Source organism: Cydia strobilella, chromosome 8 (genome assembly GCF_947568885.1).
Source record: "Cydia strobilella chromosome 8, ilCydStro3.1, whole genome shotgun sequence".
Lineage (NCBI taxonomy): Eukaryota > Metazoa > Arthropoda > Insecta > Lepidoptera > Tortricidae > Cydia > Cydia strobilella.
The window spans coordinates 3,734,663-3,761,847 of record NC_086048.1 but is presented as its reverse complement, the minus strand read 5'-3'; the positions used below and the strand labels follow the sequence as shown (position 1 = coordinate 3,761,847).

Here is a 27,185-nt window from a genome sequence, read left to right as displayed (position 1 = left end):
CAATGATTACAGTCAAATTTATACTATCGTGAGACATTATAACTTAACTAACATAGCGGTTTCACTCACGTATTTTTAGTCACTCACGCGACATGTTTCGGAGAGCCTAGGTCTCCATTTTCAAGCACTAACAGTGCCTGAGTGAGTAGCGGAGTAGAGGTAGTACGTGACGCCCACTTGTCGTGACCATTACTCACTCAGGCACTGTTAGTGCTTGAAAATGGAGACCTAGGCTCTCCGAAACATGTCGCGCGAGTAACTAAAAATACGTGGTGAAACCGCTAAGTTAGTTAAATGATTACAGTGCCTATTAGGTCGCTCGAAAAACAATCTGACTTTTGGTATCGGTTAATCTCACATTATTTAATGTCAGAAAGTAGGTAAATAATTATTGATAGGATCTATAAATATAATATCGAAATATACAATAATTTCTGATATTATTTTATCGCTCGCGCATGAGAGGAGGCAAAGATAGATATAACTCCGTAATAGATAGATACAGTCTAAGGAAAAAACGTGCCTCGAAAATGAAGAAAATTTGATTCTCGTTCAGAGGGCGCTACTAGTTTTGGCCTACAGTCGTATAGATGGCGTTGACGGTTTCGTTTGTTATTTAACAATTTTAACGCATATCAGTGAAAAAACATGGGTCAAAATCATAAAAATAATTAATGCAAATAAAAAAAAAACATTTATCTATTTTTAAATACATTCTGTCGTATTTTTATAAATCTTCATTTTTAGTTTTAAAGTGTGTCGACAGATGGCAGTGAATTTACTGGGGTTACAAAATTTACTATGACAGTACCGCTCTAGTATAAGTTACTCTATGGAGGAGGCCTGTGCCCAGCAGTGGGACGTATATAGGCTGAATTATATTTATTTTGTACTTGAAAAAATCTACAATGTTATGTGAAATTCAAATGTCAAATATGTTATTGTCTAATCAGTGGTAATGAATTAAATAGATGTTATTATAATAAAAATATTCGTCAAATCTTATAAAAGTTTGATTACAGATTATTTACAGAATTAATTTAATTTATAATTACTTAAAGGTACCTATTTCATAAATGAAACTGGTCATTTAATATTTACTATCCAAATTATCATTCTATTAACTTTATAATTTCAGTAGGTAGAGTCAGGATAAGCTAATATGGAAGTGTTATCATAATCGTCAAACTTCTATGAAATTACGACGTTTCAAATAACACTTGCACACCCTGTGCTATCAAACGCGGTGCAGAGTTAGCTTAGCCTGACTAGCTGTAAGTAGCAACATAAAAATAATTTAATTTAAATTGTTGTGAGACATACTAACATTAAATAATTTCAACAAGTGAGTCTAAACCGTGAAATTATTTAATAAAAATAATTCCGAATCAGAAAAGCTTCCGCTTCCGCTTCCTCGTCCGCTTCCTCGTCCGCGATCGCTCAAGTATTGTATCCTTATCTCAAACGGCGAAAGAGAACCTTTACTTGTGAAAGGTGGATAGATGATATAATATGAGTCATCGCGTACTTACTGGAGCGTACAGTTATATCATTTGTCCGAGATAAACAATGTGGGTCAGTTGGATGGTCTAATCTACTTACTCTTACTAGCTACTGTATCTATTATATTACGATTATAATCAATGTGACGTGTGTACCAGGTAGCGCCATCTATTATAGAAAATTAAAATTAATAATTATTCATATGTATGTTAGTCTGTAAGATATTTGTAATATGGGCTTGTTGCCTGATTAAATTTTTTAGAAATAAATAAATAAAAAATAAATGATCACCTATAAAAACTTTATAAAGTAAAACAACCCATTCGTACGTTACCGTGAAAATACGATGGAAATAATTATGCACTATATATGTACCTAGTTGAGCTCGGAAATTTTCAAGATTATTTAATTAGGTAGGGACTTATTTCAGGCTGACTTATTACATGAATACCTAGTCAGTTATCGTTAAAATATTTAAAACAATGCACAAATCATTAATTTCTTACTTTACCGACATACTTTATACCTAATATTTGAAAAACATCTTAGAAAAATAAGCTGATAATTAATTTTCAGATATCTATTTACTCCTTTATCTATTTTTAGGTATTCTAGGAGACGCATCGATACACCAAGTCATTCCTGTTCACTTTCGCAGAATAGGTATCTCTTTCATACACGCACACGACAGTGATTGAAGGAATTCGAACGGCGAGATGAGATGACAGACTTTTACTATCTTACGTCAATGACAGAACTGTGACTGGTCTACCCAAATATTGCTAAAACAAAAGCAAGTGACGCGAATTTAACCGATTTATATTATAAAGAAGATATATTATATATGTTACGGGCAACTTGATTAACTAAATAATGGCCGGTCATTATGAATAATGCCCAAAAGCGTCAGGCAAAGTGATAAATTTATTACTTTGGCCGGTACATATTAATAATGCCCGTCGGCCCGTGGTCCATTTAATAAATCAAGGTTTGAGATACCTAGTTTGAATTTAGCACTTAGCCGGGCAATGTGATAAATTCGGTCGCGCCGTGGTGGAAGCAATTTGTTTCTGTGGGGGGTTGCAATTTTAACCTAACCTAAATCTACTTTTCCAAAAACAGTTCTATTCTGTGGGGGGATTCCATTCTAACCTAACCTTAACCTACCTTTCTATAAACAATTTTTTTTCTTTGGGGGATTGCAGTTCTAACCTAAGCTAAACCTACTTTTCTGTAAGCAGTTCGTTTCTATGTGGGATTGCAATTCGAACTTAACCTACCTACTTTTCTAAAAACAGTTCTTTTCTGTGGAGGGTTGCAGTTCTAACCTAACTTTTTCTATAAACAATTCACTTCTGTGGGGGGTTGCAGTTCTAACCGAACCCAAACGTACTTTTATGTAAGTAGATCCTTTATGTGCGGGGTTACAGTTCTTACCTAAACTAAACCTACACTACAGCTCATTTGTTTTATAACATTGCCCACTTGATGCGGGCATTATGCATACAGTACAGACCGGTCATTATTCGTAGTGACTGGATTTATCAAGTTGCCCATAACATATATATGTAGTAAGGATACTGATAAATTACAAATATATGAGAGTAAAGAAAGCCTGCATATAAAATAATTGTTAATTCTGGTTGAAAAATATTTAACGAAACTAAATTTACCCCTTGTCTTAATAACGTAGTTAATGATATCCAAATGCCCATGTTTAGTTAAGTTTTCATATTAAATAACTCTATGATTGATTTGAACTGATTCTCCGAGACAGGACGAGGTAAACTGAATGGAGTTCACGCCGGACTCGTCATACTGACGCCGCTGGAAGATGGCGGCACCAGCGAGGCCCAGCACACACACACCGGCCATACTCCCCTCGAACCACCCCCCTCCATCCTCCATACCGCCTTCAGCGCCATCAGAAACGTCTTCTCCTCAGTCACACCCTCTTTCCAATCCCCCGAACCAGAAGCAGACACGTACCAACCACCACCCCCACCTGCTCCCGCGTTCAAACCAATGACCTGGGGCGCCGTCAACTCCTACGGAGAACCGGCCATGGTCGAAGCGCACCCGGACTATGACCCTCGCAACCCATATCCGCCTTTCGATAAAGCCTCCAACAAAAAGGGTGGCGTACCTCGACCGGCCCCAGTCTTCTACAAAACAGGCTTGACTGATGACAAAATACAAAAGATAAGTCATAATTTGAAAAAGATTGCTGCTCTTATGAATGACAACATTCAAAGATCCTCTGAAGAGCATCCGAAAATAACTCCAATGGATGTGTATAGGGATATGCTTGTCAAAGGCGAACTTTCTCTAATCCCAACTCCTGTAGTAACCGACAATGAAATAGGGGTTTTATCCGCTGACCTCCTCCCTTCTGAGTCCCCAACGACCACAACAATCACGACCACAACAACAACAACGACATCAACAACGACAGAGAAACCAAAGACATCGACAGAAAACCAGACGGATAGGAGAAAGAAGGATGTGAAGTATTTCCTACGAGGGAACAGAATAGTCGTAGTTTGATCGACTGACCGACAAGACTGACGGAGGTACGTCCGACTAACGACTATAACTGACCGACCTTGTTGATACTTGAAACTACAGTCTGACAAAAAAGAGTAGAGTACTCTTTTTTGCCAAACTGTACACTAAACGCGTTAAGGTAAGGTCGATACGGATAATTGTGGCTGTGGGATAAGTGTGGCTGGCCTTCACATTGGGGCCTATTGCGGGCTTGTTTACTCATTGTTTAGTGTTTATTGTGAGTTCATACATTTAGCCACTAAGTGCTAAATGTATGAACTCGCAATAAACACTAAACAATGAGTAAACAAGCCCCAATGTGAAGGCCGGGCACATTTGTTTACCTACCCCGCAGCTACACTTAGCCGTATTATTGCCCTTACCCACTTTCATCTATAGTTACTGTATAGACATGAGCGCTGACAGTGACAGCTGACAACCCCAAAACAAATTAGATACATAAGGAACGTAATGGTGTTGTCACCGCTTAAACTTTACTAAGATCAAAGTATTTTTAAATGTGTTTTCCAAAACCATATTGAGAGTATTACAGAATAGTGACGGTTGACGACTGACTTAACACACACATGCACATCACTAACACACTATTGTATGTAGTTGTAGTTAGAAGTAGTTAGACACACATATTTAATACTATCTATACTTTGTTTTAGATAATCTTAGTGTATCTATTAATCACTACTTGTATTTAGAAAGTTATTGGTAAATTTTGACAAAAATGTATGACCGAGAGGACTGCCTTTTCTCTAAAATTACAAGTAACTAAATGGTAATTATAAATGTATATGTACCTATGGTAACATTTAAGGATGACTCACGCTAGAACAGACCGGGTCCGGGCCGAGGCGTCCACTTCGTTTTCATTAGAAAGTATCGGACGCCGCACCTTTCCAGCTGAGTCACCCTTCGGACAGTAAGGTTCGTTAAATTTTTCAACGTGAAATTGCATAAATTTCTAGAGAAAACGCATTCACCCCATGGCCGCAAATCTCCCTGTTGACCTTAATGTACTGAAAGTAATAATTTCCCCAATTAACTCTAACCTCCCTCTAACCTAACCTAACTTTTGATTTTTCTTCAATGCAATACTCCAAATTTAAAAGAATCCTATGCTTTTCAGATATTCCTGAACACGGTGCGGTGTTAGGAGGCGAGGAGCTGCAACATTACTACTACCACCAGTAACTTATTGGTCGCCAGTGATAAATAGTTAATAGGGCCCTGTCGGTCTACGCAAGCCTGGGCATTTATCTTAAAATGTGTACTTTATGTTCCTTTGTGCACACACAATTAAATAATTAATGTTTATAGTAGGTATGATTAAACACTGATCAGTGTATCCTTATATTCAACATACGAATGTAAACATAATAAGTTCATGTTTTGAACAGCCAAAATTCGTAAAAGAGAATGTAAAAATTGTAATGAATGACGCTCAATAGTTTGCTATAATACACAAACTTGATACTTTGCTTGTAATATAAACATAGGAGTTGTAATATAAACAAAATATGATTGAATTTAAACAAAATATGAAAAAAAATTGAGTTGACCGAGATGTCTTCCTAACACAGATGAGCAAGTTGCGGAAGTTTCCAAATGTTTGGAAAGTTCTCGAAAATTTAAGAAATTTTTCGCAGGAAACTTTCATTTTGGAAATGGAAAAAATCCATTCCTTTACTAAAATATGCGGTTTCCGAAAATTTCCATGTAGAAATTTTTCAATTTCGGTAACTTTCCAACGGCATATCAGTACTTCAGATTTTACAGACGGCCCATCCAGTAAAAGCTTGTCATAAGAATCTCACAGAGATCTCGATTGGACCACGCGAAACCATTTTGGTACATTACAAATATAGCAGTAGCTTGCGTAGACGTCTCAGAGGCTAACATTAGTTTATCCGCACCTGTTTAAAATCGTGTATTATTAAGTAATTAAGTCGCTATTTATCTATTCTATAACTAAATTAACATTCGAACAAAATTCTGAATCGTGTGTATGTGTTTGTATGTACGCAATGATTTAATTTGTGAGTTGTATGATCAGAAATGGCTCAATACCAAAGTTATAGTGTCATTGGTTTCCGAAATTTCAAAAAATATGTAACTTCTTTAACACTGGTAAAGGAAAGATAGTGTTTGGCCAACAAAACGTGAAGTGATACTTATGCCTGAAGACCAAATCTTTGCATGTCGTAGCCCCTGCATTCCAGAAAAGTGTTGGGTAATGACACTATTTTTTTTACACTTCTCATATAGCTAAGAAGTCGATTGGCATGACAAAGTTTAGTAATTTAGCTTTAAACTCAATGGTATATAATACAGATTTTTCAGGTTAATAACGTATCCCCGACAAAGTAGAATTTTTTGTAGAACGCCGCAGCAGAGCTATCAAGCAATACAAATGAGCAATTTGTTTTTGTTGTTTTAATGCAATGTCTCATTTTGTTATAATGATAATTTAAATGATGACGTTTTTAAAGGTAATATGTAATACTCACATATTTTATGCATAGCAGAAAAATATTTTTCATGTAATTATAATTAATGGCATATCAAAGTATCAAAACATCTTAGTTCGTTGATAACAACTCAAATTTATCACGTTTCGTTGACCAAACTTTAATTACAATATATTTTCATACCGTTATGGTGAATCAAAATTTCGATTTAACTAAAATATTTTTTTTAACCCCATACAATTTTAACATATTTACAAATGATTTTGTTAACTTTTTTCCTTTAAGAAAATAATGACACAAAATAAAATGGGTTTGTATTGTACAAATATTTTTCGAACAAAAACCTAACACCTGTAGCTTTTTTTATCTGATTTAGAACATTATCCTAAGCTTATTTATTTAAACGCATATATTGTAAATAATCGGTGTAGTTAACTTAGAACGAATTTACTAGCGAGGGTGTACATAACATAATGCTCAATTAATATTGTATTTATAACTTTATATAGGTATTGAGTATTTTGATAAATAAATATTAAGGGTAAACGAACTGCGTTTTATTTTATTTTTAAATATTATTGCTATTTAAATAAATGCTCTTTATTGCACATCTCAATAAAAGGAAACAATACAAAAGAAAACAGAAACACAAGCAGAGGTAAACAACAGGCGGTCTTATCGCTAAAAAGCTATCTCTTCCAGACAACCTTTGGGTAGCGGAAATTAATAAGTTTACATATGCCAGTAGATGTTGCAAATGCAATGAAAGAAACCTATTGTTAAAGAAAATATTGTTAAAATAAATACTTTCTTTTACAGTAGTAGCTAGGATTTGATTGAATTTGACGACGTATCTGGCCTAGTAGGGGCACTTTCATAGGCAGGGACACTATAGTCATTAGACACTAGCTAAATAAAGCCGATGGTCCGGTTAGTTAAATATGAGCCACTCCCTATTATCTGATTCAATTGAACTTTGGCGTACTTTCCTAATTTATTTCATCGTCATCATCATCAGCCTACTCTCGTCCACTGCTGGACATAGGCCTCTCCTATTGCACGCCATTGAGCACGATTTGCCGCAACTCTGATCCAGCTTTTTCCAGCCACCTTGCGAAGGTCATCGCTCCATCTAGTTTGAGGGCGTCCGACGCTACGTTTGCCGATACGCGGTCTCCACTCGAGAACTCGTCTACCCCAACGGCTAATATAACCGGCCCACTGCCACTTCAGCTTGCTAATCCGTGTCGACGACTTTAGTTCTCTGACGGATGGCTTCATTACGAATACGATCCCTCAGAGAGACTCCGAGCATAGCCCCTAATTTAATTGACAATGTTAAATAGGTATACTAACATGGAGCTGATCTCATGATGCAATCAGAAGTTAGCTAACGAATCTCCTCGGTGGAAAAACATGAGCACATCGAGTTTAGGCTCATTAGAAAGGTCTCAGGTCTCATATTTTTATATACGTGCAAAGGAGAGGAAGTACAGTCAGCAATAAAAGTGTGTATCAAATATTTTAACAGTAGGTAATTTGCTTTTGTTTAGCAATGACACGTGTTTCTATGACAATACAATGCAAAAACCTGTTAAATCATTGGAATTCTTCTTTAACGCGGAAATAAATTAGGTTTGATAACGTTGCAATAACTATAGTAATATGAATAATTTTCTAAATACCAGTTAATGGAAAAATTTTGAGTATAAGCAGCGCCGGGTGCAAAAAATTTTTTTTTTGTGGGACATTAAAACAAAGTATTATTAAACACGTGTCAGGTATAAATGATAATAATTCTAAAGATAAGCATGAGTAGGAACCTAGGTAGGTATCAAAAAATAAAATAGAATTACACCAAGATAAGTGCAATTTATATGTAGTTATAATTTTATTTACCGATGAAACATTAGGTTTGGAAACGAAATTATCAAATAATACCTAATGGTGGTTTAGATACTTCGTGTCAACTTTGTGTCTAGCATGTCTGATGATACGTAAAGAGTAATAAAAATAATCCTGTGTTCAGAATTGTAAGCGAAAAAGCGGTGGTCAGAGATCTTCAAATGGAAGACAAAAACGTTCTAATATCTTCGAATGGAAGACTAAAGTACCATGACGGTCCAGATGGCGGCACCTGATTAATGAAATATGAAATTTTATTTCCTTGAAAGTTGAGAATTGCAAAGAGGGAGATAAATTCAAAGCAAGATTAGGATCATACATAACACGGTCTCTGGTAGCTATTACATACGGTAGTGGCATTAATTTTCCCAAGGTGCGAATGTATATTTGTCAACAAAATTAGGTACACAAAGCATTGAGGAGCTTACTCGAGTATTATGGAACATCAGTTTCCCAACAATAAATAAATAATTGAATAATTTCAAAATACGAGTCCAGTAAAGGGAGGGATAGTTAGCTTACAATTGATAATTGACCTTTTTTGACTTCCTTCTGCTCACATATTCGCAATTTCCCTACCTACTGATTATTCTTCTAAATGAGCTAGGAAGCTAATAAATTGATGGTCGTTGTACCACATGAAATACGGCGTTTCGAGAACCAAAAATTTTTTCTCTTTAGACAAACTACTATGCAAGATTTGTCCTTAGGGCCCAAGGATAGAGGATTTAAGAAATGGAGCCACCAAGATTCCCTATTGGTGTTTTTTTTTTTAGGGGGGGGGGGGCATATTTAGAAAACTAGATAGTTGTTTTTTCTTGCAGCAATTCAGTCGGTGGCAATTTGATTTGAACATCTTGCTGATCAGTTATTGGAATCCAACAATCAATTATTTTGAGCCAGCATTTAAAAATACATTCTTTACTGCCACGATGAAACACGTGTAGGTACTAGATACACATAATATTTCTCATAACATAAAAGTTACAAGAAAGTTATTCATGCAATCTCAAAAATTTTAAGAAATAAAATACACGTGGAAGTAACTAAGCATTTTATTGGTTAATTTTTGTATAAAAACGCTGCGAAAAATGTAAAGAACATCAGTGGATCTACTGGTACCGTTCTAGTAAGATCATAAGCATCAGCAAACATCATGTTTGTGCCGATTGTCCTGGCGACGGTCTGCCTTGCCAGCAGCACGGTCTTGGCTGTAATTGACAAACCATTCTACGACGTGGAAGACGCTAAGAGTCTGTTCATGGACTTTGTCCAAGAGCATAAGAAAGTATACAACCGTAGAGAGTATAAAGAAAGGCTTGCAATTTTCAAGGAAACCTTAATAAAAATAAATAAGCAAAATGAGAAATTTCCTGATACTGTGTTTGCGTTAAATCACTTCGCTGACTTGAAGCCTCATGAGTTAGAGTGTTATCGTGGTTTCAAACTCCCAAAAGATACAAATTTGACGAAAGTGGAAATCACCGAGGGATTGGATGATGCGCCTGAATCATTTGACTGGAGACAAAAAAATAAGGTTACACATGTTAAGAACCAAGGAAAATGTGGCAGCTGCTTCATCTTCAGTGCTGTTGGTATGTTTCCTTGTCTAATTACCTATCTTATCTTTGATCGGTAACTTTATATAGTTAATTATAATCTTTGTGAGTTTTGTGACTACGTTTATGTATTAAAAAACTACTACGAGGGTTGCTTTCTCATAACATTGTCATTAGTTTCGATGAGGAAGTGGATGTTAAGTACAGCTCAATTAAAAGTACAGAAAAACTAGAACACAGTCAATTCTCCATTGGAAAATATATTTGTTTTACTTTTTTTACAGGTGATATTGAAGGGCAGTACGCTATTAAACATGGCCAGCTCGTAGCTTTGTCCGAAGGACAAGCTCTCGACTGCCTTACTGTTGGAACTTGCGACGGAGGATACATGGAACAAGTTATGCAGTACGTAATTTGTTTAATCTTATAACTCCAATCTAGTGAAAATATTGTAGAGTTGAATGAAACAAAAAGAAACAGATTGTCAATATGATATAGGAAAAAACTGAAGATGTAGCTATATACACTACTTACAGGCTACCGATCATTTGTGTTGTACTAAGTCAGTAATAATTCTTAGTGAAGTCAATCTAGCACTGCACAGACTTTGTAGTAACAGATCATAGGTTTTCTTTTGCCATCTATAACAGCCATTAAGCATGTCATTTTTTTTGCTTTTATCGTTCTTCTAATAATTTCTTTAACCCTTTACGACTTCCCCTTTAGTATAGCTGTTACAGCTATAAGCTAACCTAACCTAACCTCCAAATTAACAATAGCTATCATTGATCTAACAACATTCGTTAATTTCAGGGAATTAGCTCAACAACAAATGAAGTTGGAGAAAGAAGAGGATTATACATATGCAGCACACAAATATACCTGTCATAATGACCCTAGCAAGGGAGTTGTCCAGTGCGCAAGCGGTGTAAAAAAAGTCATAATGGACGAAGAACAGTTAAAGGCAGAATTAGCCAACCGTGGACCTATCTCGATTGGTAAATTTCGTTTACAATCGTTTTTATAAAGATAAACATACAATACAATACAATACAAATACTCTTTATTGCACATCTGAATAAAACAAAACAATACAAAAGAAAACAGAAACACAAACAGAGGTAAACAACAGGCGGTCATATCACGTCTTAGATACTTGACATTTCCTGCAGTAATGCCATCGGCAGCAATACCTATCGCTTTGCAATGCTGTTGCAATAACGACATAGGTAACTTTGTGAGACAGTGTGAAACAAAAAAAATATTTTTTCATATATGATATGATATAATAATACAATTTTATTACGTTAAACATTATAAATTTTGAAAGAAATTCGATTTAGGTTTTTGGAAGGAAAGGAGGTATATAGGTATTATTTCCTTACAAGAATCTAAATTCAATTGCAGAGTATTAGAAGATTGATGCTCTTGACTTAATTTTTATTATTTTGCTGCAGCTATAAACGCCGACGACTTTAGCTATTATAAAAAAGGTATACTTATACCTAATATGTGCAGAGGAAAACAAATAGACCATGCCGTGCTTCTGGTGGGATATGGAGAAGGTTTGTAGAAATGTTATATCTACTACGATTATATATTTTTTTAATACAGTCATTGTCTATAATTCCCAGTAATTCAAATATAACGAATTAATTATCATCATCACGAAATAATGTCTTTTTTTATGATCACATAAGAATTTTGTCACTAAAAGAGTCACTGAGCGTTAATCATAAAACTTGACAGGATTCAACAGAAGCTTGCTATACTTACTCGTATTTCTTTCTTCCAAATAAGTACATAAGTGAAAATGATAAATTGAGATAAACGATTAATGGATATTTGTGATGTGCGTACGTGCTCCGAGAATTTTTGAACAGATTAACGCGAGGGACTACGCAAGAGTGTGCGTATACTTTTTGTTAGTTTAATGTAATCTATTTATGGACGAAAGAAATACGCGTTTCAATTTTTACTTGCACAAGGTTTCCTTGCATTTTATGCAGTATTTGTGCCTGTGCCATATCTATTCAATTCCACCATGAGTGATCCGTAACAATGCGTTTAAAGAATGTGTGAGGTACTCAATATAAACGTTTCGACAATGTTTTATTTGCAGAAGACGGCAAAAAGTACTGGCTAATCAAGAATTCGTGGGGAACTGTCTGGGGCGAGCAAGGCTACGTAAGAATGTTGAGAGGAGTCAACGCATGCGGCCTTGGGTCTTACATTGCCGAATCCACTGTGGCATAACCATCTATTTTTATCTTTATTGAGCATTCAAAAAATCACGAAGCACTATATCATAGATCATAGCAAAATTCTAAATCAAAACTAAGGAATAAAAAACAGTTTCTGGGCTCGCATCTGGCCCATACGTAACTTAAATTAACATAGATATTTAATCTTTCATCATGATTTACATGGCAAAGCCACAAAAGTGCTGATCACCTGCAACTTGAATATTAACAGTAAATCACACCAATCAATCCTTAATCATTGTTGTTTGTATAAATAAATCATTATCATTTAATTATTTGATACAAATAAATTTGGTATATCATAGCCTGAATTTCAAATTGACTTTTCTTTCTTGAACACTCTCCTAAAATTTTAAGAAAACTGCTTAATCAGATAGAAATCCGGGAGCGGACTTTTCACAACTAGATAAAAAAAGAATTAGGAGGAGACTAGCGCAAAATTGTAGTTTATATATTGAATTTTTAATTTTTAGGGTTCCGTACCCAAAGGGCGTACTAAAACTCCTCTGTCCGTCTGTCCGTCATTAACCGTGATAGTTAGACAGTTGAAATTTTCACAGATGATGTATTTCTGTTGCCGCTATAACAACAAATACTAAAAAGTACGGAACCCTCGCGCACTTGGCCGGTTTTTAGTATTTTAATCATTGAGAAAATGCCATGAAAAGTATTACACAAAAACTATACATATACTTGCAAGAGCAGACTTTAACCAATATTGGATCGATATAGAAAGATACAATGACGAAAACTTCACTCATCTATTTTTCATATATTTCCAGTTATTATATACCCTGCATTGATATGCAGATAGCATTATTATTTTAGTATGGAATAACGGGGATATCTGACGAGCATAGTTAAACACAAGTATAGATTCAAAGTGATTGAGATAAAAGGTAAAAATCCACGCGAGATCCAAATATTCCATCCAAAGTTTCGAATGGAGCGCCATTTCTTCTGTATCCTTCTTATTTGCTGGCTTTACGCCCCCTCTTAATTCATGGACATTGGGAATCGCATTTGGTAGGCAGGATAACTACGAGTAGATCTATATCCATAAACAGCGGCATAAAAAGTGGAGAAAGGCTAGTAGGAAAGCGGACCCTGGCAAAGGCCGGGATAACGCTAGGTAGAAGAAGAAGAGATAGCATAAACAGTCTACAGGCGCAGACGGTAGTTCAGTTGAAAGTTTGAGTTGCGACTACAGAAATTCAATTAGGTAAGGTATTTATTTGCATATTTTCCTGTACAACAAACTGACAAATTATTTATTTTGGGTAAAAAGTAAAGGATTACTCACGTTAGACTGCCGGACCGGAGCTCCTGGAGCTTCTTTCGAGGTGGCCCAGCCAACCAGTGGGGGCAGGGGGGGCAAGTGCCCCGGGCGCCGTCCAAGGGGGGCACCAAAATGGGCAAAAGGCAGCAGCAGGGAAACTTTTGTCAGTCGTCAGGGGGCGCATATTTGGTGACTGCCCCGGGCGCCATATCCTCTAGCTACGCCCCTGCAGCCAACGGAGACGATGTGCTTTGGTCTCACCCATTAATATATTCGCTTCGGCTATGAGTTCTTCGATTTCGACATTTTTCCAAATCCTCCAACTGCCATCGTCCCTTTTAACGGGTCCCAGAATCTTCCTTAACACCTTACGTTCTGTGATAAGAAGGCTCCTCTTTGTAGTGTCCAAGCCTCACGTCCATACATCATGCAGTATGGGATGGGTCACGGTTTTATACAACTTCACGGTTTTTATCTCACATTTATCATAATCATAATCATAATCATTTTATTCATAAAACCAATTTACATGTCAAAAACTTATAATTACAATACAGTTAAAATATAAATCGAGATAAAACTTAAAATTAATATCTAAACAATAAATATACAATTAGGTGTAACAAAAACAAAAAATTAAATAAAGTAAATCATGGTCGAAATTAGAAATAAATATCAAAAAACAAAAAAAAGAAAACAAAAGTCAATTCACATGTCACAAAAAATTATATTAAATTTATTATAATTATAAAGGTTTTTTTTTTCTTGACTACAATGCTAGGCACTGACCTTGTGTGCAACGAATTCCCCATAGGTGTAGAACGAGCGTTCGACGAGCCACTTTTTTAAGCGATGCTTAAAGCTGCACAAACTTGGCGCGTCAATAATGTTTTGTGGCAGATTATTATAGACAGTAGGTCCCATTACGTGAGTTAATTTATTAGATTTTTTTTATTTTCCTACTAATTCCTACAAGTTTCTTGGCGTTACGGGTGTTGCAATTAGAACCCATCTCTCTCGTTTTATAGGAGTCTAAGTTTCCCCTCACGTATATAGCTACCTGCATGATTATTATTGCAGGCAGTGTAAGAATGCCAAGTTTTTTGAAAAGCTCTTAGGCGTCTCCCATTGCGCACAGAGGCCCCATAGCTCTGCACCATACTGTATCAGTGAGTGTACAGTAGCGAAATAGCAGGTTTATCGCGATCGATCGCGATAAATAAATAAATTCGCGATAGACCCGTCTATAAATGTGAGTTAATATGTGTTCACGGTTTTTTTTTTTTTTTTTAGGTTTTTAAGAACTTGCAGGTAAACAATATGTAATACATTGCTACAGAAGTAACGTCGATCGACCAAATATAGCAATATAACAAAAACCGCATACAAGTTCTTTAACCGTTTAAATGGAGCTTTAGGTTTTCCATCAAGTATTCTTATGCTGTAAATAAAAAATGTATGGAGACCAGTGTGACCAACTATCATAAAGATAGTTTATCTAATACTGATTCGAAAATGGTATAACACACGTTTACATCTTAACAAATCAATATATGGCCTAGGTGGTGACTGAAGTTAAATAAGGTGCTAGCTTCTAAAATATACAGAAAAGTTCGATTATCTCGAAAACCCCGAAACTTCTACTAGACCTATAAGTGCATTGTCTGGACCAGTCTATTAATTATCGGGCACTGAGTAGAATTTGATAGTGTATACGGTATTTTATTCATTAGTGTTAACTGTTAAAAATACAAAATGAATTGAATAAAAATATAGTAGCAATAATCAATTTTTAATCACAAATAGATACATAGAATATTTAGAAATAGTATTTTGAACCCTAATCTCCCTAACCTACTAGGGCTTCTAAATACCGGACCTCTCTGAATACCGGTATTAATACCGAAACTCTATCAACACAACATCAACGCTATCAGAATGTGTGACACCTTCAAACCTTCAAGAAAAGAACGTACTCCCATTTTAAAGGCCGGCAACTCACTTACAACCCCTCTGGTGTTGCGGGTGTCCATGGGCGGCGATAATCGCTCACCATCAGGTGATCCGTCTGCTCGTTTGCCTTTATCATAAAAAAAAAATAAGGAAATACAGTAAGTTAAAGTAATAGACCTACGACCATGATTTTTTCCTTAGGACTTACTTGAAACCGGAGAATTTGCATGTCTGAAGAAGTGAAGATACCTATACCTACCTACTACCTACACTTCTTATCCTATCGATATTAAATAACATGTAGATTGCAATTTTATAAAAAAAACACATGTAAATATAATAGGTACATAGATAGGTACTTAGTCTAATTTCTGATAGGTAACATTAAATGCAATTAGTAACTTTCAATTTACTCAGTCATGAAAAACACGTGGAACTATTTAAACTAACTAAGTTATTTCAAGGTTTACGTTCTTCATAAAAAAATGATAATCGGAGTAATAAAACTAAATTATGTACGCAATCTCAAAAATTTGGAGACATAAAATACACGTGGCGGTACACTGAGGTAACGTATTTTATCAATAAATATCTTTAATATAAAAAGGCTGCGTAAAAATGTAACATCATCAGTGGGTCTACTGGTAACGTTCTGGTAAGCTCTTAACTATCAATGAACACCATGTTTGTGCCGATTGTCCTGGCGATGGTCTGCCTCGCCAGCAGCACGGTCTTGGCTGCTTATGACAAGCCATACTACGACGTGGAAGACGCTGAGAACCTTTTCAAAAACTTTATCCAAGAGCATAAGAAAGTATACAACCGAAGAGAATACTATGAAAGGCTTGAGATTTTCAAGGAAACTTTGAGAGAAATAAATGAGCGAAATGACATGTTTCCTGATACTGTATTTGCTGTAAACCACTTTGCTGATCTGAAACCTCATGAGCGGGAGCAATACCACGGTCTCAAACTCCCAAGTGGAAATAGAACGAAAGCGGTACTCCTTGATTTGCCCGAGGCTACAGCTACTGAATTGGACTGGAGGAAGAAAGATGCGGTTACTGATGTCAAGAGCCAAGGACAATGTGGCAGTTGCTATATCTTCAGTGCTGTTGGTAAGCTCACACTATCTTATTTGCTCATATATTTTTTGGATTTCTGAATTTTATTCGTATTATTTCTTGCCTTGCTGAATTCGGGTTTCTCTTTTGACTTGGTAATATTGCTGTTTCATCGGTAATACAAAATCAGTGCCTCCGCTCAAATATCAGAAACACAAACAAGGATCGAGGTTAAAAAAATCTGAAGTGGTTCACCGGGAATATCCCCGATTGTACCTACCTACTTTTGAAATATTCGAACATTCGAAAAACTGTAAGTGTCTTTCAAAGCCTTCCATGTAATTTATGTATTAAGTATCTTCCCTGTAAAAAATCACAAGAGAAAATATATATATTTTTTTTACATTGTTCACAGGCGCAATTGAAGGGCAGTACGCTATCAAACACAAACAATGTCCAGTCATAAGGCTAACCGAAGGACAGGCCCTTGACTGTCTTAACTGTGGAAGTTGCGGTGGAGGAGTAATGCATGCCGTTTTCCAGTTGGTTTGCTTATTATTTATATCATTGAAATAGTATTATTTGATTGTAGTTTAGGAAATTAATAATTGAAGCCAGTCTCGCGTTAACTGGCTGCAATACCTATACAGGGTGGCTAAAACATAAGTACTTTCTCATTGCCAGGGAGGTTTTGGGATTATACCTACTGAGCAACTTTTAATATGGGATCAACCACGAAATCGCAAAAAATGAAAAAATGTACCCTCCCATAGAAAATGGACCAGCCAAAATGTATAAAACAGCCATATTATTTCGCGATTTCGGGGTTGGTCCCATAGTAAAAGTTGCTCAGTATAATCCCAAAACCTCCCTGGCAATGAGAATGAACTTATTTTTTAGCCACCGTGTATTAATCGCCTGCACTTGCATGTAAAAATAATACCTAATTTGAGTATTCCTGATCAATTCAACTTATTCCAGAAGCTCAAGCCATGTTTATGTCGCAGGCAAATTGTAAGAATCTGCCGATTACAAACGGCGCCGTCAATTTACAAAGGTTTCCACGGTTGTAAATTACCGAAGGCAAATTTTTAGTGCGCTCAATTGTGTCAACGTAAATGCCATGGTTGTCTGAGGTGGTTCGCTGCTTTATAAATTTATATTAACTTTTATACCACACCACCATCCTTTTAACCGTTTAGTTCTACTGCTTTGGCCCACGCTGGGTCTACGGGTGTTTTTTTTTACCCGTTGTCCCACCGTTCTAAACAGTGTTCGCCAGTGGGTCTACGGGTAATTTATTTTTACCATGGTCCCACCGCACTAACATTTCATGCAAAAATATTTCAATATCTGGGCGGTTTGCCCTTCGGTCATCTAAAGCTACCTAACGGACCTAACCTACCTACGCTTTTATTCTCCAAAGTTTAATGTTTTCACTGACGTCACACTAAATCAATCGGTCAAGGTTAGGTTCGTTAGGTAGCTTCAGATGCCTGAAGGGCAATCCACCCAGAAATAGGAGCCCCTCGAAACGGAGCTCTGTCTAGTTAAGTTGTGAGGGAAATGTTACTCCAGATTTGATGGATACCCCAGCGTTTTTTAGGGTTCCGTACCCAAAGGGTAAAAACAGGACCCTATTACTAAGACTCCGCTGTCAGTCTGTCCGTCCGTCTGTCCGTCTGTCCGTCTGTCTGTCTGTCTGTCTGTCACCAGGCTGTATCTCATGAACCGTGATAGCTAGACAGTTGAAATTTTCACAGATGATGTATTTCTGTTGCCGCTATAACAACAAATACTAAAAACAGAACAATATAAATATTTAAATGGGGCTCCCATACAACAAACGTGATTTTTTTTTGCTGTTTTTTTCCGTAATGGTACGGAACCCTTTGTGCACGAGTCCGACTCGCACTTGGCCGGTTTTTTATAATTTTGATGTGCAGCGCCACGCGTGGTAAATTAAACAACTTATTCGACCAAAATGTCGCAGCAAATTACAAACGGCGCTGTTAATGTCATAAGGTTTTTTACAAAATGCCGACTTTTTATAATTTGCCTTCCGCATTTTAAATTGTTTGTAAACTGACGACGCCGTTTGTAAACGGCGGATTCTTACAAAATCCCTGCGAGATGTAAACTAATAAAACTGGTTGAGGTCAGGACTACAGGAAAAAAATAGGATCGATTAAGGTCATTAACAAAACAAGTTAATCAAGCCTTTTTCTGGTCTTCCTATGTATAATACATTTATTCATCTTTGGTCTTAGGTTAGGTAGGGTTTAACAATGAGAGTAATATAAAATATAAAAACACATAAAAAACAATACAAAATACATATAAATACATTATGAAAACCTAACCTACGGTGCCGTCAGCAGTGGGGCAAGGCCCAAGCTTTCGGTGGTCAGGGCCGCAGAGAGAGATGATATGCCTGAGTGACTCTCCGGGACCGCGGCATGCCCGATAAATGTCGACCGTACCGTCCTTCAGGATATAATCTATTATTAATCTAATAACAAGCATTAATTATTTGTAATTTCAGGGAATTAGCTCAAAAAAAGAAAAAGTTGGAGAAGGAAGCAGACTATCCCTATGAAGATTCCAAAAAAGACTGCCATGAAGATCAGAGTAAGGGAGTTGCCTTGGTAATAGATGGTAAAGAAGTAACAATCCCCAACGAAGAAGAGCTGAAGAAATTGTTGTCAAACTATGGACCTTTAGCAGTTGGTGGGTACAAACAGCAACACTCTTAACTGTCCATCGGTGGACCTTATGCCTTTCGTAATAAGGTTTACGAATTGTCAGTTAACAGTGTGGGCGAATGGTTCACAGCTCTAATTTCTGGTTCATGTCGTCAAATATTGTCCTCGTTTATTTTATCTAATTTCTGACCCTTTTAAAAAGAGTGAACTAAAGTTACTCATTTTTTTAAGACAAATGAAAGAGGTACTTAAATAGTACTTAATTAATACTTATAGCGGGTGTAGGTATAATAATAACCGGCACTGAAGTTAAACAGTTTATTATACTTAAAGAACACGGTTTATGATACAATACAGTCCACTATACGTTAAAATTACTAAAACTATTACAATTCAATGCTATGATACTCGTGATCGGTCGTAGGGTCGGATACGCGCACACGTCTATACACCAAGGTACCGGCTACCAAAACTAAACTCGCGCGCAGCGCTGTTGCCTTCCGCGCGATACTCAAACATGGCCGCGCACGCGACTACTATAAATTGACCCGCGGCTTAGTCTGTTAATACGCGAGCCGGGGTCTACTTAGATTAGCTCTATTGGGAAGATGCCCACTAGGCGTGCTATCTCGTACTAACGCACGCTTAGGCATCCCGTCTCTGTCACACGCTATAGACTCCCCCTCGAGTTCATGAAGACGCCCACGTCCATGGACTCGCACAACACCCTGGTCTTGGCTACGTGGACGACCTCTATTTCGTTTAGGCACTGTGGGAGAAGGAAGCACATCATCTCTACCATTAAAACGAACGAGCTGAGAGGAGTGATACTTGCCCAGAACCTCACCGGCTGAGTTAGGATCAGCGACCAGGTAAGTTGTCGGACTAACCTTCTTAACAACCTGGTAAGGACCACCTCTTTTCGGCACAAACTTGGCCGAGGAGTTCTTTGCTGCATTGCTAAGAACAAGTGACTTAATGAGAACACTGTCCCCGAAATCAAATACGTCACCTGGCTGACGAGACTCGTCAGCATGTTCTTTACGCCTGTTCTGCTGAGCTTCTACCCGATCTCGTACCGCTGACAGGGAACTAATAAGCGAGCGAAGATATGGCGTAACCTGAGGAACAATGCTTTCCTTGTCGAGGACGGCTCTTAAATCATAACTAACCTTTATAATATCCGCCAGCATCTTCTCTATTTCCGCTTGCATCACCTCCTTCGCAGGCGTGACACGGTAAGGCGGCGCCGCGATAGGCGCATGGTCGCCCGTGTCGATCCTGTGCTTAGCAAAAGGAGTTGGCCCTCCCCCTGGCTCAAACAGGTCCTTGTTTCCAGGGAGCAACTGGGCAAGCAACTCGTGTTGTTGCGCGTTGAGCAAAGTGGCTTCATTCTCCCGAAGCACCTCTAAAGCAGCAACACACAGAGCTGGAGGTGACACGTTTTCAAACTGTAACCCATACTTTTGTTTACTATTCTCAGCGAAATACCAGAGATCGTCGCGAAAATCAATGATTAAACCGAAATCCTTAAGGAAATCTATTCCTAGGAGAGACTCGTTACTAACGGCATCAGGAAAAATCACAAAACTAGTTTTTCTTGTCTTGTGTTCCAGTGTCACCTCCACCTCCGCGGTGAGTACAGTCATATTCCTACTAACACCGTCTGCCAACCTAACACTCATTGTTGACGACACTAACGGGTGTCCTTTACTTCGCAGGAAAGCGTATAACGTGTGACCGGCAACACTAGCCTTAGCCGCAGGATCAACAAGCGCAGAGCCGCGCGCCCCAAGAATATTTAAAATCATAATAGGGCGGGGAGAAGCCTTGACATTGACCTGACAAACATCAATTTTATCACCACAAACTTGATTTTTATTACAAAATAAAGTTTGACTAACATTATTACAAGACAGACTTTGACTATCGTCATTACAAAATAAACTTTGATTTTCATCATTACAAAATAAAGCCTGTACGTAACTAAAATCACCCACGGCATGCGTAGGGTTACCTCCTCCATAGTGCGCAGGCGAAGGGTTAGCGGGCGGCGCGGCGGCGGTTGTCCCTGGCACGGTCGCATCGCCCGCTCCGCGCGCCGCTATACCGTCGCCGGCGGCGTAAGTATCGCTCTCTCGCGAACACTCGTGAGCGCGCGCAGGACCTTCGCTGAGCCGTATGGCGGGAATTTCGCCGTGCCGTACACGCACCTTCGTGGCGTCGGGCGGCGTTGGTGATGCATGTTGCGACGAGTCGTGTCCGCTCGACCCGCCCTGGCGCGGGTTAGCGGCGTCGTCGACGTGACAGGATACTACGTCGAGCGAATAAAACGACAGCCCCGATTTAGAGTTACAATTAGGACACTTAGACCGAATAACATTAGGGGCACCGCAACCGTAACACTTAACTTGATTAACTTCCTCAACGACTTTATTTTCTACGCACTTATCACTTTTCTCTAACTTTTCACAATTGTCTTTACTGTGCCCGCCGCGACGACAGTAAACGCAATATAAACGACGAGGTTTGACGTCAGCTTGATCGGAAGAACGCGGCGACGACGCACGCGACGTTGAAGCGCTGGCTTCGTCGGCGGCGCGTTGCGTAGCAACGCCGCTCGCACCGCTGGCGCGCGACCTTGCGCGATTCGGCGAAACGCTCGCTGCCGTAGTACTTTGACGATCGCTCGACTTCTTTGCCGCAACGGGTACATGATTCTCTTTGCGTGAATCTTCAATACTTTGACAATGTTTCAATAATGTATCAAACGTATCTATGTTTTCTCTTTTTAACCTTTTACGTATGCGGCGGTCTAAGAGCCCGAATACCATATCTATTTGGACTCGCTCGCTTAAGTCTTCTGGTGGCAACTTAGCTAACAATGCTCTGGCTTTTGAAACAAAAATCTCTGTATTTTGTTCACCTTGAACCAAAGAGAAAAGCTCTGTGTATATTACAAAAGGAGGGCGGCGCTCGCCGAAAGCACTTCGCAGCTTGTCGAGCGCATCTTCCCACGTCCTTACTTGTGATTTTACACCTTGCCACCAAACTCCTGCATCCTTAGTGAGTAGCAGCGACAGACCGCGTACAGCATTTTCGTCCGTAATATGCATGCATGACTTGTAACTTTCAATGTTATCAATGAAACTTTCTAGATGCTCTTCTTTGCTGCCGCTGTAACGAGCCGTACATTGAGCAAAGTTACCATTAACTGAAGCGAATGTAGCAGCCGCAGCGATGGCAGCAGCCGTGGCGTCGGCCTGTGACGGAGTTGAAGACCTCACCTCGCGAAGCAGTTGCTGACAAAACTCGTTCTGAGATTGTTGCAAGGTGGTCAACATCGTCTTAAGGGCTTCCTGGTTCATTGTGATGTTCTCGTTTACTGACTCGGTGCTCCCGTGTGAACCCAACGAGAGTCTACCACCACGACGCCGACTTTTTGGAGGCATTTTCTAGACAAGTCACGGCCGGTAGGTACTCTTGGTGAACGCGCGATCGAACGTTCCAGACCCAAAAACGTTGGGCGCCAGAATATAGCGGGTGTAGGTATAATAATAACCGGCACTGAAGTTAAACAGTTTATTATACTTAAAGAACACGGTTTATGATACAATACAATACAATAAGAAGAGCTGAAGAAATTGTTGTCAAACTATGGACCTTTAGCAGTTGGTGGGTACAAACAGCAACACTCTTAACTGTCCATCGGTGGACCTTATGCCTTTCGTAATAAGGTTTACGAATTGTCAGTTAACAGTGTGGGCGAATGGTTCACAGCTCTAATTTCTGGTTCATGTCGTCAAATATTGTCCTCGTTTATTTTATCTAATTTCTGACCCTTTTAAAAAGAGTGAACTAAAGTTACTCATTTTTTTAAGACAAATGAAAGAGGTACTTAAATAGTACTTAATTAATACTTATAGCGGGTGTAGGTATAATAATAACCGGCACTGAAGTTAAACAGTTTATTATACTTAAAGAACACGGTTTATGATACAATACAGTCCACTATACGTTAAAATTACTAAAACTATTACAATTCAATGCTATGATACTCGTGATCGGTCGTAGGGTCGGATACGCGCACACGTCTATACACCAAGGTACCGGCTACCAAAACTAAACTCGCGCGCAGCGCTGTTGCCTTCCGCGCGATACTCAAACATGGCCGCGCACGCGACTACTATAAATTGACCCGCGGCTTAGTCTGTTAATACGCGAGCCGGGGTCTACTTAGATTAGCTCTATTGGGAAGATGCCCACTAGGCGTGCTATCTCGTACTAACGCACGCTTAGGCATCCCGTCTCTGTCACACGCTATAAAAGGGAGAAGGATAAACTGAAATATATATATGTTTTGATTTTTTTTATAGGCATAAATGCAGCGGACCTTCATCATTATGCAAAGGGAATACTAGAACCGGACCAGTGCAAAGGGAAAAAAGTTGACCATGGCGTGGTCTTGGTGGGATATGGAGAAGGTTTGTTACAATGTAATAGATAATAGGTTACAATTTTACTAAAGTAAAAAATCCGATAAAACTTAAATGATTCCTATAACTTCCAACGAAATGGAATAACAATATTGAAAATAAAAATCCTCTTTGTAAAATACGCTTATCACGAAAATGTATTTTTCTTTCAAGTATAAATCAAAGTAAAATAGGAATCCTTTGAATTTTTTTTTGCACTTTATTAACATTATGTGTTTTTTTACATAGAAAATGGGAAACAGTACTGGCTGATTAAAAACTCGTGGGGAACGGTTTGGGGCGAGAAAGGCTATGTGCGTCTGCGGCGAGGAGTCGACGCGTGCAAGATGGGCACAGGCTACACGGCTACCTGTAATGTTGAATAACATTGCCTTAACCCTGTCTATCGATTACACGCATTCCGCATTCTCAATGGTTATAAAATACTTTTCAACATAGGTCATAAGTCATAAGCAAAATTCTAAATTTAACCTGTGTAAGGAGTTCGTTTACTTGTTGCATATTGTACGATCTTATGAATACTCAAATAAATTTGGCATAATTGTATTTAATTTTGCTTTATTTTCATTTAATAAGCCTTAAAGACCTTAAATAAGGATACCCTACAATTTGCTTCATGCGTGTTTTTTTTGGAGGATATCATACTACGAGTATTGTACGTCAAATCGATTTATTTTTAGGTTTCCGTACCCAAAGGGTAAAAACGGGACCCTATTACTAAGACTCAGCTGTCCGTCTGTCCATCTGTCTGTCTGTCACCTGGCTGTATCTCATGAACCGTGATAGCTAGACAGTTGAAATTTTCACAAATGATGTATTTCTGTTGCCGCTATAACAACAAATACTAAAAAGTACGGAACCCTCGGTGCGCGAGTTCGACTCGCACTTGGCCTGCTCTGTACCCCAGAATCATCCAAATTGCGACAGTACCTAAATGTGATGAGCGTATCGCGAGTAAAAAGTAAAAACGCCCATACAAATAGCGGGCGCCCTCGCAAAAGCTTGCGCTAAAATCATGAAAATGGCGTCGTCAATTAATTTTTAGGGTTCCGTACCCAAAGGGTAAAAACGGGACCCTATTACTAAGACTCCGCTGTCCGTCTGTCCATCTGTCTGTCTGGTGACAGACAGATGGACGTGGTGCAGTCGGGGGACCTTGATGTAGTGCATTTTCCCATTCAAAAGGTCCCCCGACTGCAATCAAAATAAAATACACAGGTACAGTCACATCATAAATGTGCATAAACCTTTGTATTTACTGTAAATGACCGTAAGTGTACATTTATATTCCAATTTAAATTCATAAAGTTATGTAACTAACATCAAAATTATTTTTAGCTTTTTAGTTCGCTTAAAATTCCGCAGTCGTGTTTTTAATTTTTTAATTAATTTATTTTATTACTTAAAAAAGATTTTTATTAAATTATCTTTGACGCGCCTTTGGTACGGACCCACGCATGGCCTTCGGCAAAATAGCAGGTCGATGGAGTAAGACAAAGATAAGTCTGCAGCGATTTTGATTGTCCAGACTGTGCAAGTATTATTTTAAATGGGAAATTTCCATGAAATTATAACGTATAATTAACACTTGCACACTTGCACAAGCCGGCCCAAGACGTCCAAGAGAGACGCGCTTCTATGAAAAGCCTAAAGAAAAGCTGCAGGAGGTTAGTGCTGAAACACAAAACCATTGTACAAGTATCGAAATGCGTAGGACTTATAACTATGCAAAGGCCGAAGGCCGAGCTCCACGAGGTCCCACAGCTCGGTCTTTAAGCGCGCCTTCGTTATTAATTTAGATACTAGGGGAAATTGCAGGAAGCGCGTACCTGTTGGACACTCCGGGCCTTCGGCCCTAGGTGGAGTGCGGCCTACGGCCCTCGCATTTAGACACTTGTAACATTGTTCTGTGTTTGAATACTAAGAGTAGAGTAGTAGAGTTGTACTCTCGAACGCTTCGGGCCTGCGGCCTTCGCATTTAGATACTTGTACTATTGTTCTATGTCTGAATACTAAAGAAACGCGCGTCTTTCTCGGACTCTTCGGGCCTTCGGCTATATGTGCGTAGGATAAATTACAGGAAGCTCGCACAGTCAAGTGGGTTAACTGGAGACAGGTGGGATAACATTACTAACTTACTTACTACTTGCTTGGTCGGCGCGATGACCCAAAATGAGTCTTGGCCTCCAACACAAGAGCAAGCTATTTTTGCTCTGTCCTGTGCGGATTCACGCCAGCTTTCACTGACGCCGAGCTATAACATTATTAGAGAAAGGAAAATGACCCAATTATAGTCTACTTTTACATTCTTTGAGACCTCAACTCCTTACCCCACTTGACGGTACCTGTCGGACGCTCCAGGCTTTCGGCTCTACGTGGAGCTCGGCTTTCGCATTTAGACAATTTTACTATAGTTGTGTTTGAGCACTACACTTGGTCTTCGGCCTTTGCAATTAAGATAGTAGGGCGAAGTTGCGGAAAACGCGCACTCCTGGTCTCCGGCCCTACGCGACATTTAGACATTTGTACCTGCTATCGTTATGTGTGAACACCAAATTATTAAAGGCGCTCCTCTCGGTCGCTTCAGGCCTTCTTTTATTAAGTCCTTAGATTAGACACACAGTCGACTTCATGTCGCGAGCTTTCTATATGTTAAATCAACATACTCTCTCTCTCTTTCTCTCCTGACTGATTTCGGCCACAGCGACTGCAAATTATGTCTAGGAGCGGGAACTGAGCTGGTCCGCCCGCTCGTGCGCCCTCATTGTGACTGCAGTATCCAATTTTCGTCTGCAGTGCTCGTCCACACCGAGGTTTACAATCATGAAAATTCGTATAGGACTAAAGCTAATATGAAATGGAGTTAGTAGGCCTATGCACGAGTTCAAACAAAATCTATTTTTTTTTCCTTTACAACCAGGTTAATTCAGTAGACAAGTACAAATTTATAAGCAATACGAATATCATCGTTTAAATCGAAGTTCACACAAATTTTAGATTTCAAATATTTCAATATAGCACGATTTTAAAATGCTTGTTTAGTTTCAAAATTTACACTATACCATATTATATTTTTGTGTACTACGTATATTTTTATGGTCAGCGGTAAAATTATTTTATTTAAGACGTCACTAAAAAATAATATAGAAGGATTAATTTCTTAACATATTTCAAAAATCCTTATTCTACCGAAGTAAGAATCAACTGCATATGTTGCATATATATTTTGAATCGTCTCTCAAAGTTCTTCATTTTGATACCCCACTCGATAAGTTTGCAAGATTTTTTTTTCCAAATGTCGCGCGTTATTGTGTATTACGTCCGCCATGTTGTTTTTATAATGACGTCACATAGTCTATGTCACCCGGGATGACGTAAGGAGTAAAATGATATATCATACATCTAAATCGGTTAAGGCATTCAGAAG

At 38.4% G+C, this 27,185-nt stretch overlaps 4 protein-coding genes across 5 annotated transcripts in view; all 4 read left to right on the top strand.

The window, feature by feature from the left end:
* The window catches only part of LOC134743463 (uncharacterized), a 33,284-nt gene extending 27,861 nt beyond the window's left edge, over positions 1-5,423 (top strand). The window contains exons 6-7 of one of the 2 annotated variants that reach the window (XM_063676901.1): positions 3,281-4,076; positions 5,192-5,423. In XM_063676901.1, coding sequence (XP_063532971.1) covers positions 3,281-4,050 — 770 coding nt within the window. In that variant the 3' untranslated portion in view covers positions 4,051-4,076; positions 5,192-5,423. The remainder of the gene's footprint in view (positions 1-3,280; positions 4,077-5,191) is intronic. The other variant, XM_063676902.1, reaches the window with a different exon arrangement.
* The window catches only part of LOC134743454 (bone morphogenetic protein 1), a 477,569-nt gene that overhangs the window by 230,749 nt on the left and 219,635 nt on the right, over positions 1-27,185 (top strand). The window lies entirely within an intron of this gene.
* LOC134743470 (procathepsin L-like) lies at positions 9,546-12,476 on the top strand. Its single transcript, XM_063676913.1, has 5 exons — positions 9,546-10,033; positions 10,282-10,402; positions 10,811-10,995; positions 11,455-11,562; positions 12,120-12,476. The coding sequence occupies exons 1-5, from the start codon at positions 9,595-9,597 to the stop codon at positions 12,251-12,253; spliced, it is 987 nt and encodes a 328-aa protein (XP_063532983.1). The 5' UTR covers positions 9,546-9,594; the 3' UTR covers positions 12,254-12,476.
* Positions 16,106-24,309, top strand: LOC134743469 (procathepsin L-like). The gene is made up of 5 exons (XM_063676912.1): positions 16,106-16,611; positions 16,973-17,099; positions 19,103-19,287; positions 23,639-23,746; positions 23,987-24,309. Exons 1-5 carry the CDS (start codon positions 16,167-16,169, stop codon positions 24,121-24,123), a joined length of 1,002 nt encoding a protein of 333 aa, XP_063532982.1. The 5' UTR covers positions 16,106-16,166; the 3' UTR covers positions 24,124-24,309.

Coding starts and splice junctions, on each gene's coding strand:
- LOC134743470 (XM_063676913.1), top strand. CDS start 9,595: ATGTTTGTGCCGATTGTCCTGGCGACGGTCTGCCTTGCCAGCAGCACG. Junction 10,996..11,454: donor CCGTGGACCTATCTCGATTG/GTAAATTTCGTT, acceptor ATTTTGCTGCAG/CTATAAACGCCGACGACTTT. Junction 11,563..12,119: donor TCTGGTGGGATATGGAGAAG/GTTTGTAGAAAT, acceptor TTTTATTTGCAG/AAGACGGCAAAAAGTACTGG.
- LOC134743469 (XM_063676912.1), top strand. CDS start 16,167: ATGAACACCATGTTTGTGCCGATTGTCCTGGCGATGGTCTGCCTCGCC. Junction 16,612..16,972: donor CTATATCTTCAGTGCTGTTG/GTAAGCTCACAC, acceptor CATTGTTCACAG/GCGCAATTGAAGGGCAGTAC. Junction 17,100..19,102: donor GTAATGCATGCCGTTTTCCA/GTTGGTTTGCTT, acceptor TTGTAATTTCAG/GGAATTAGCTCAAAAAAAGA.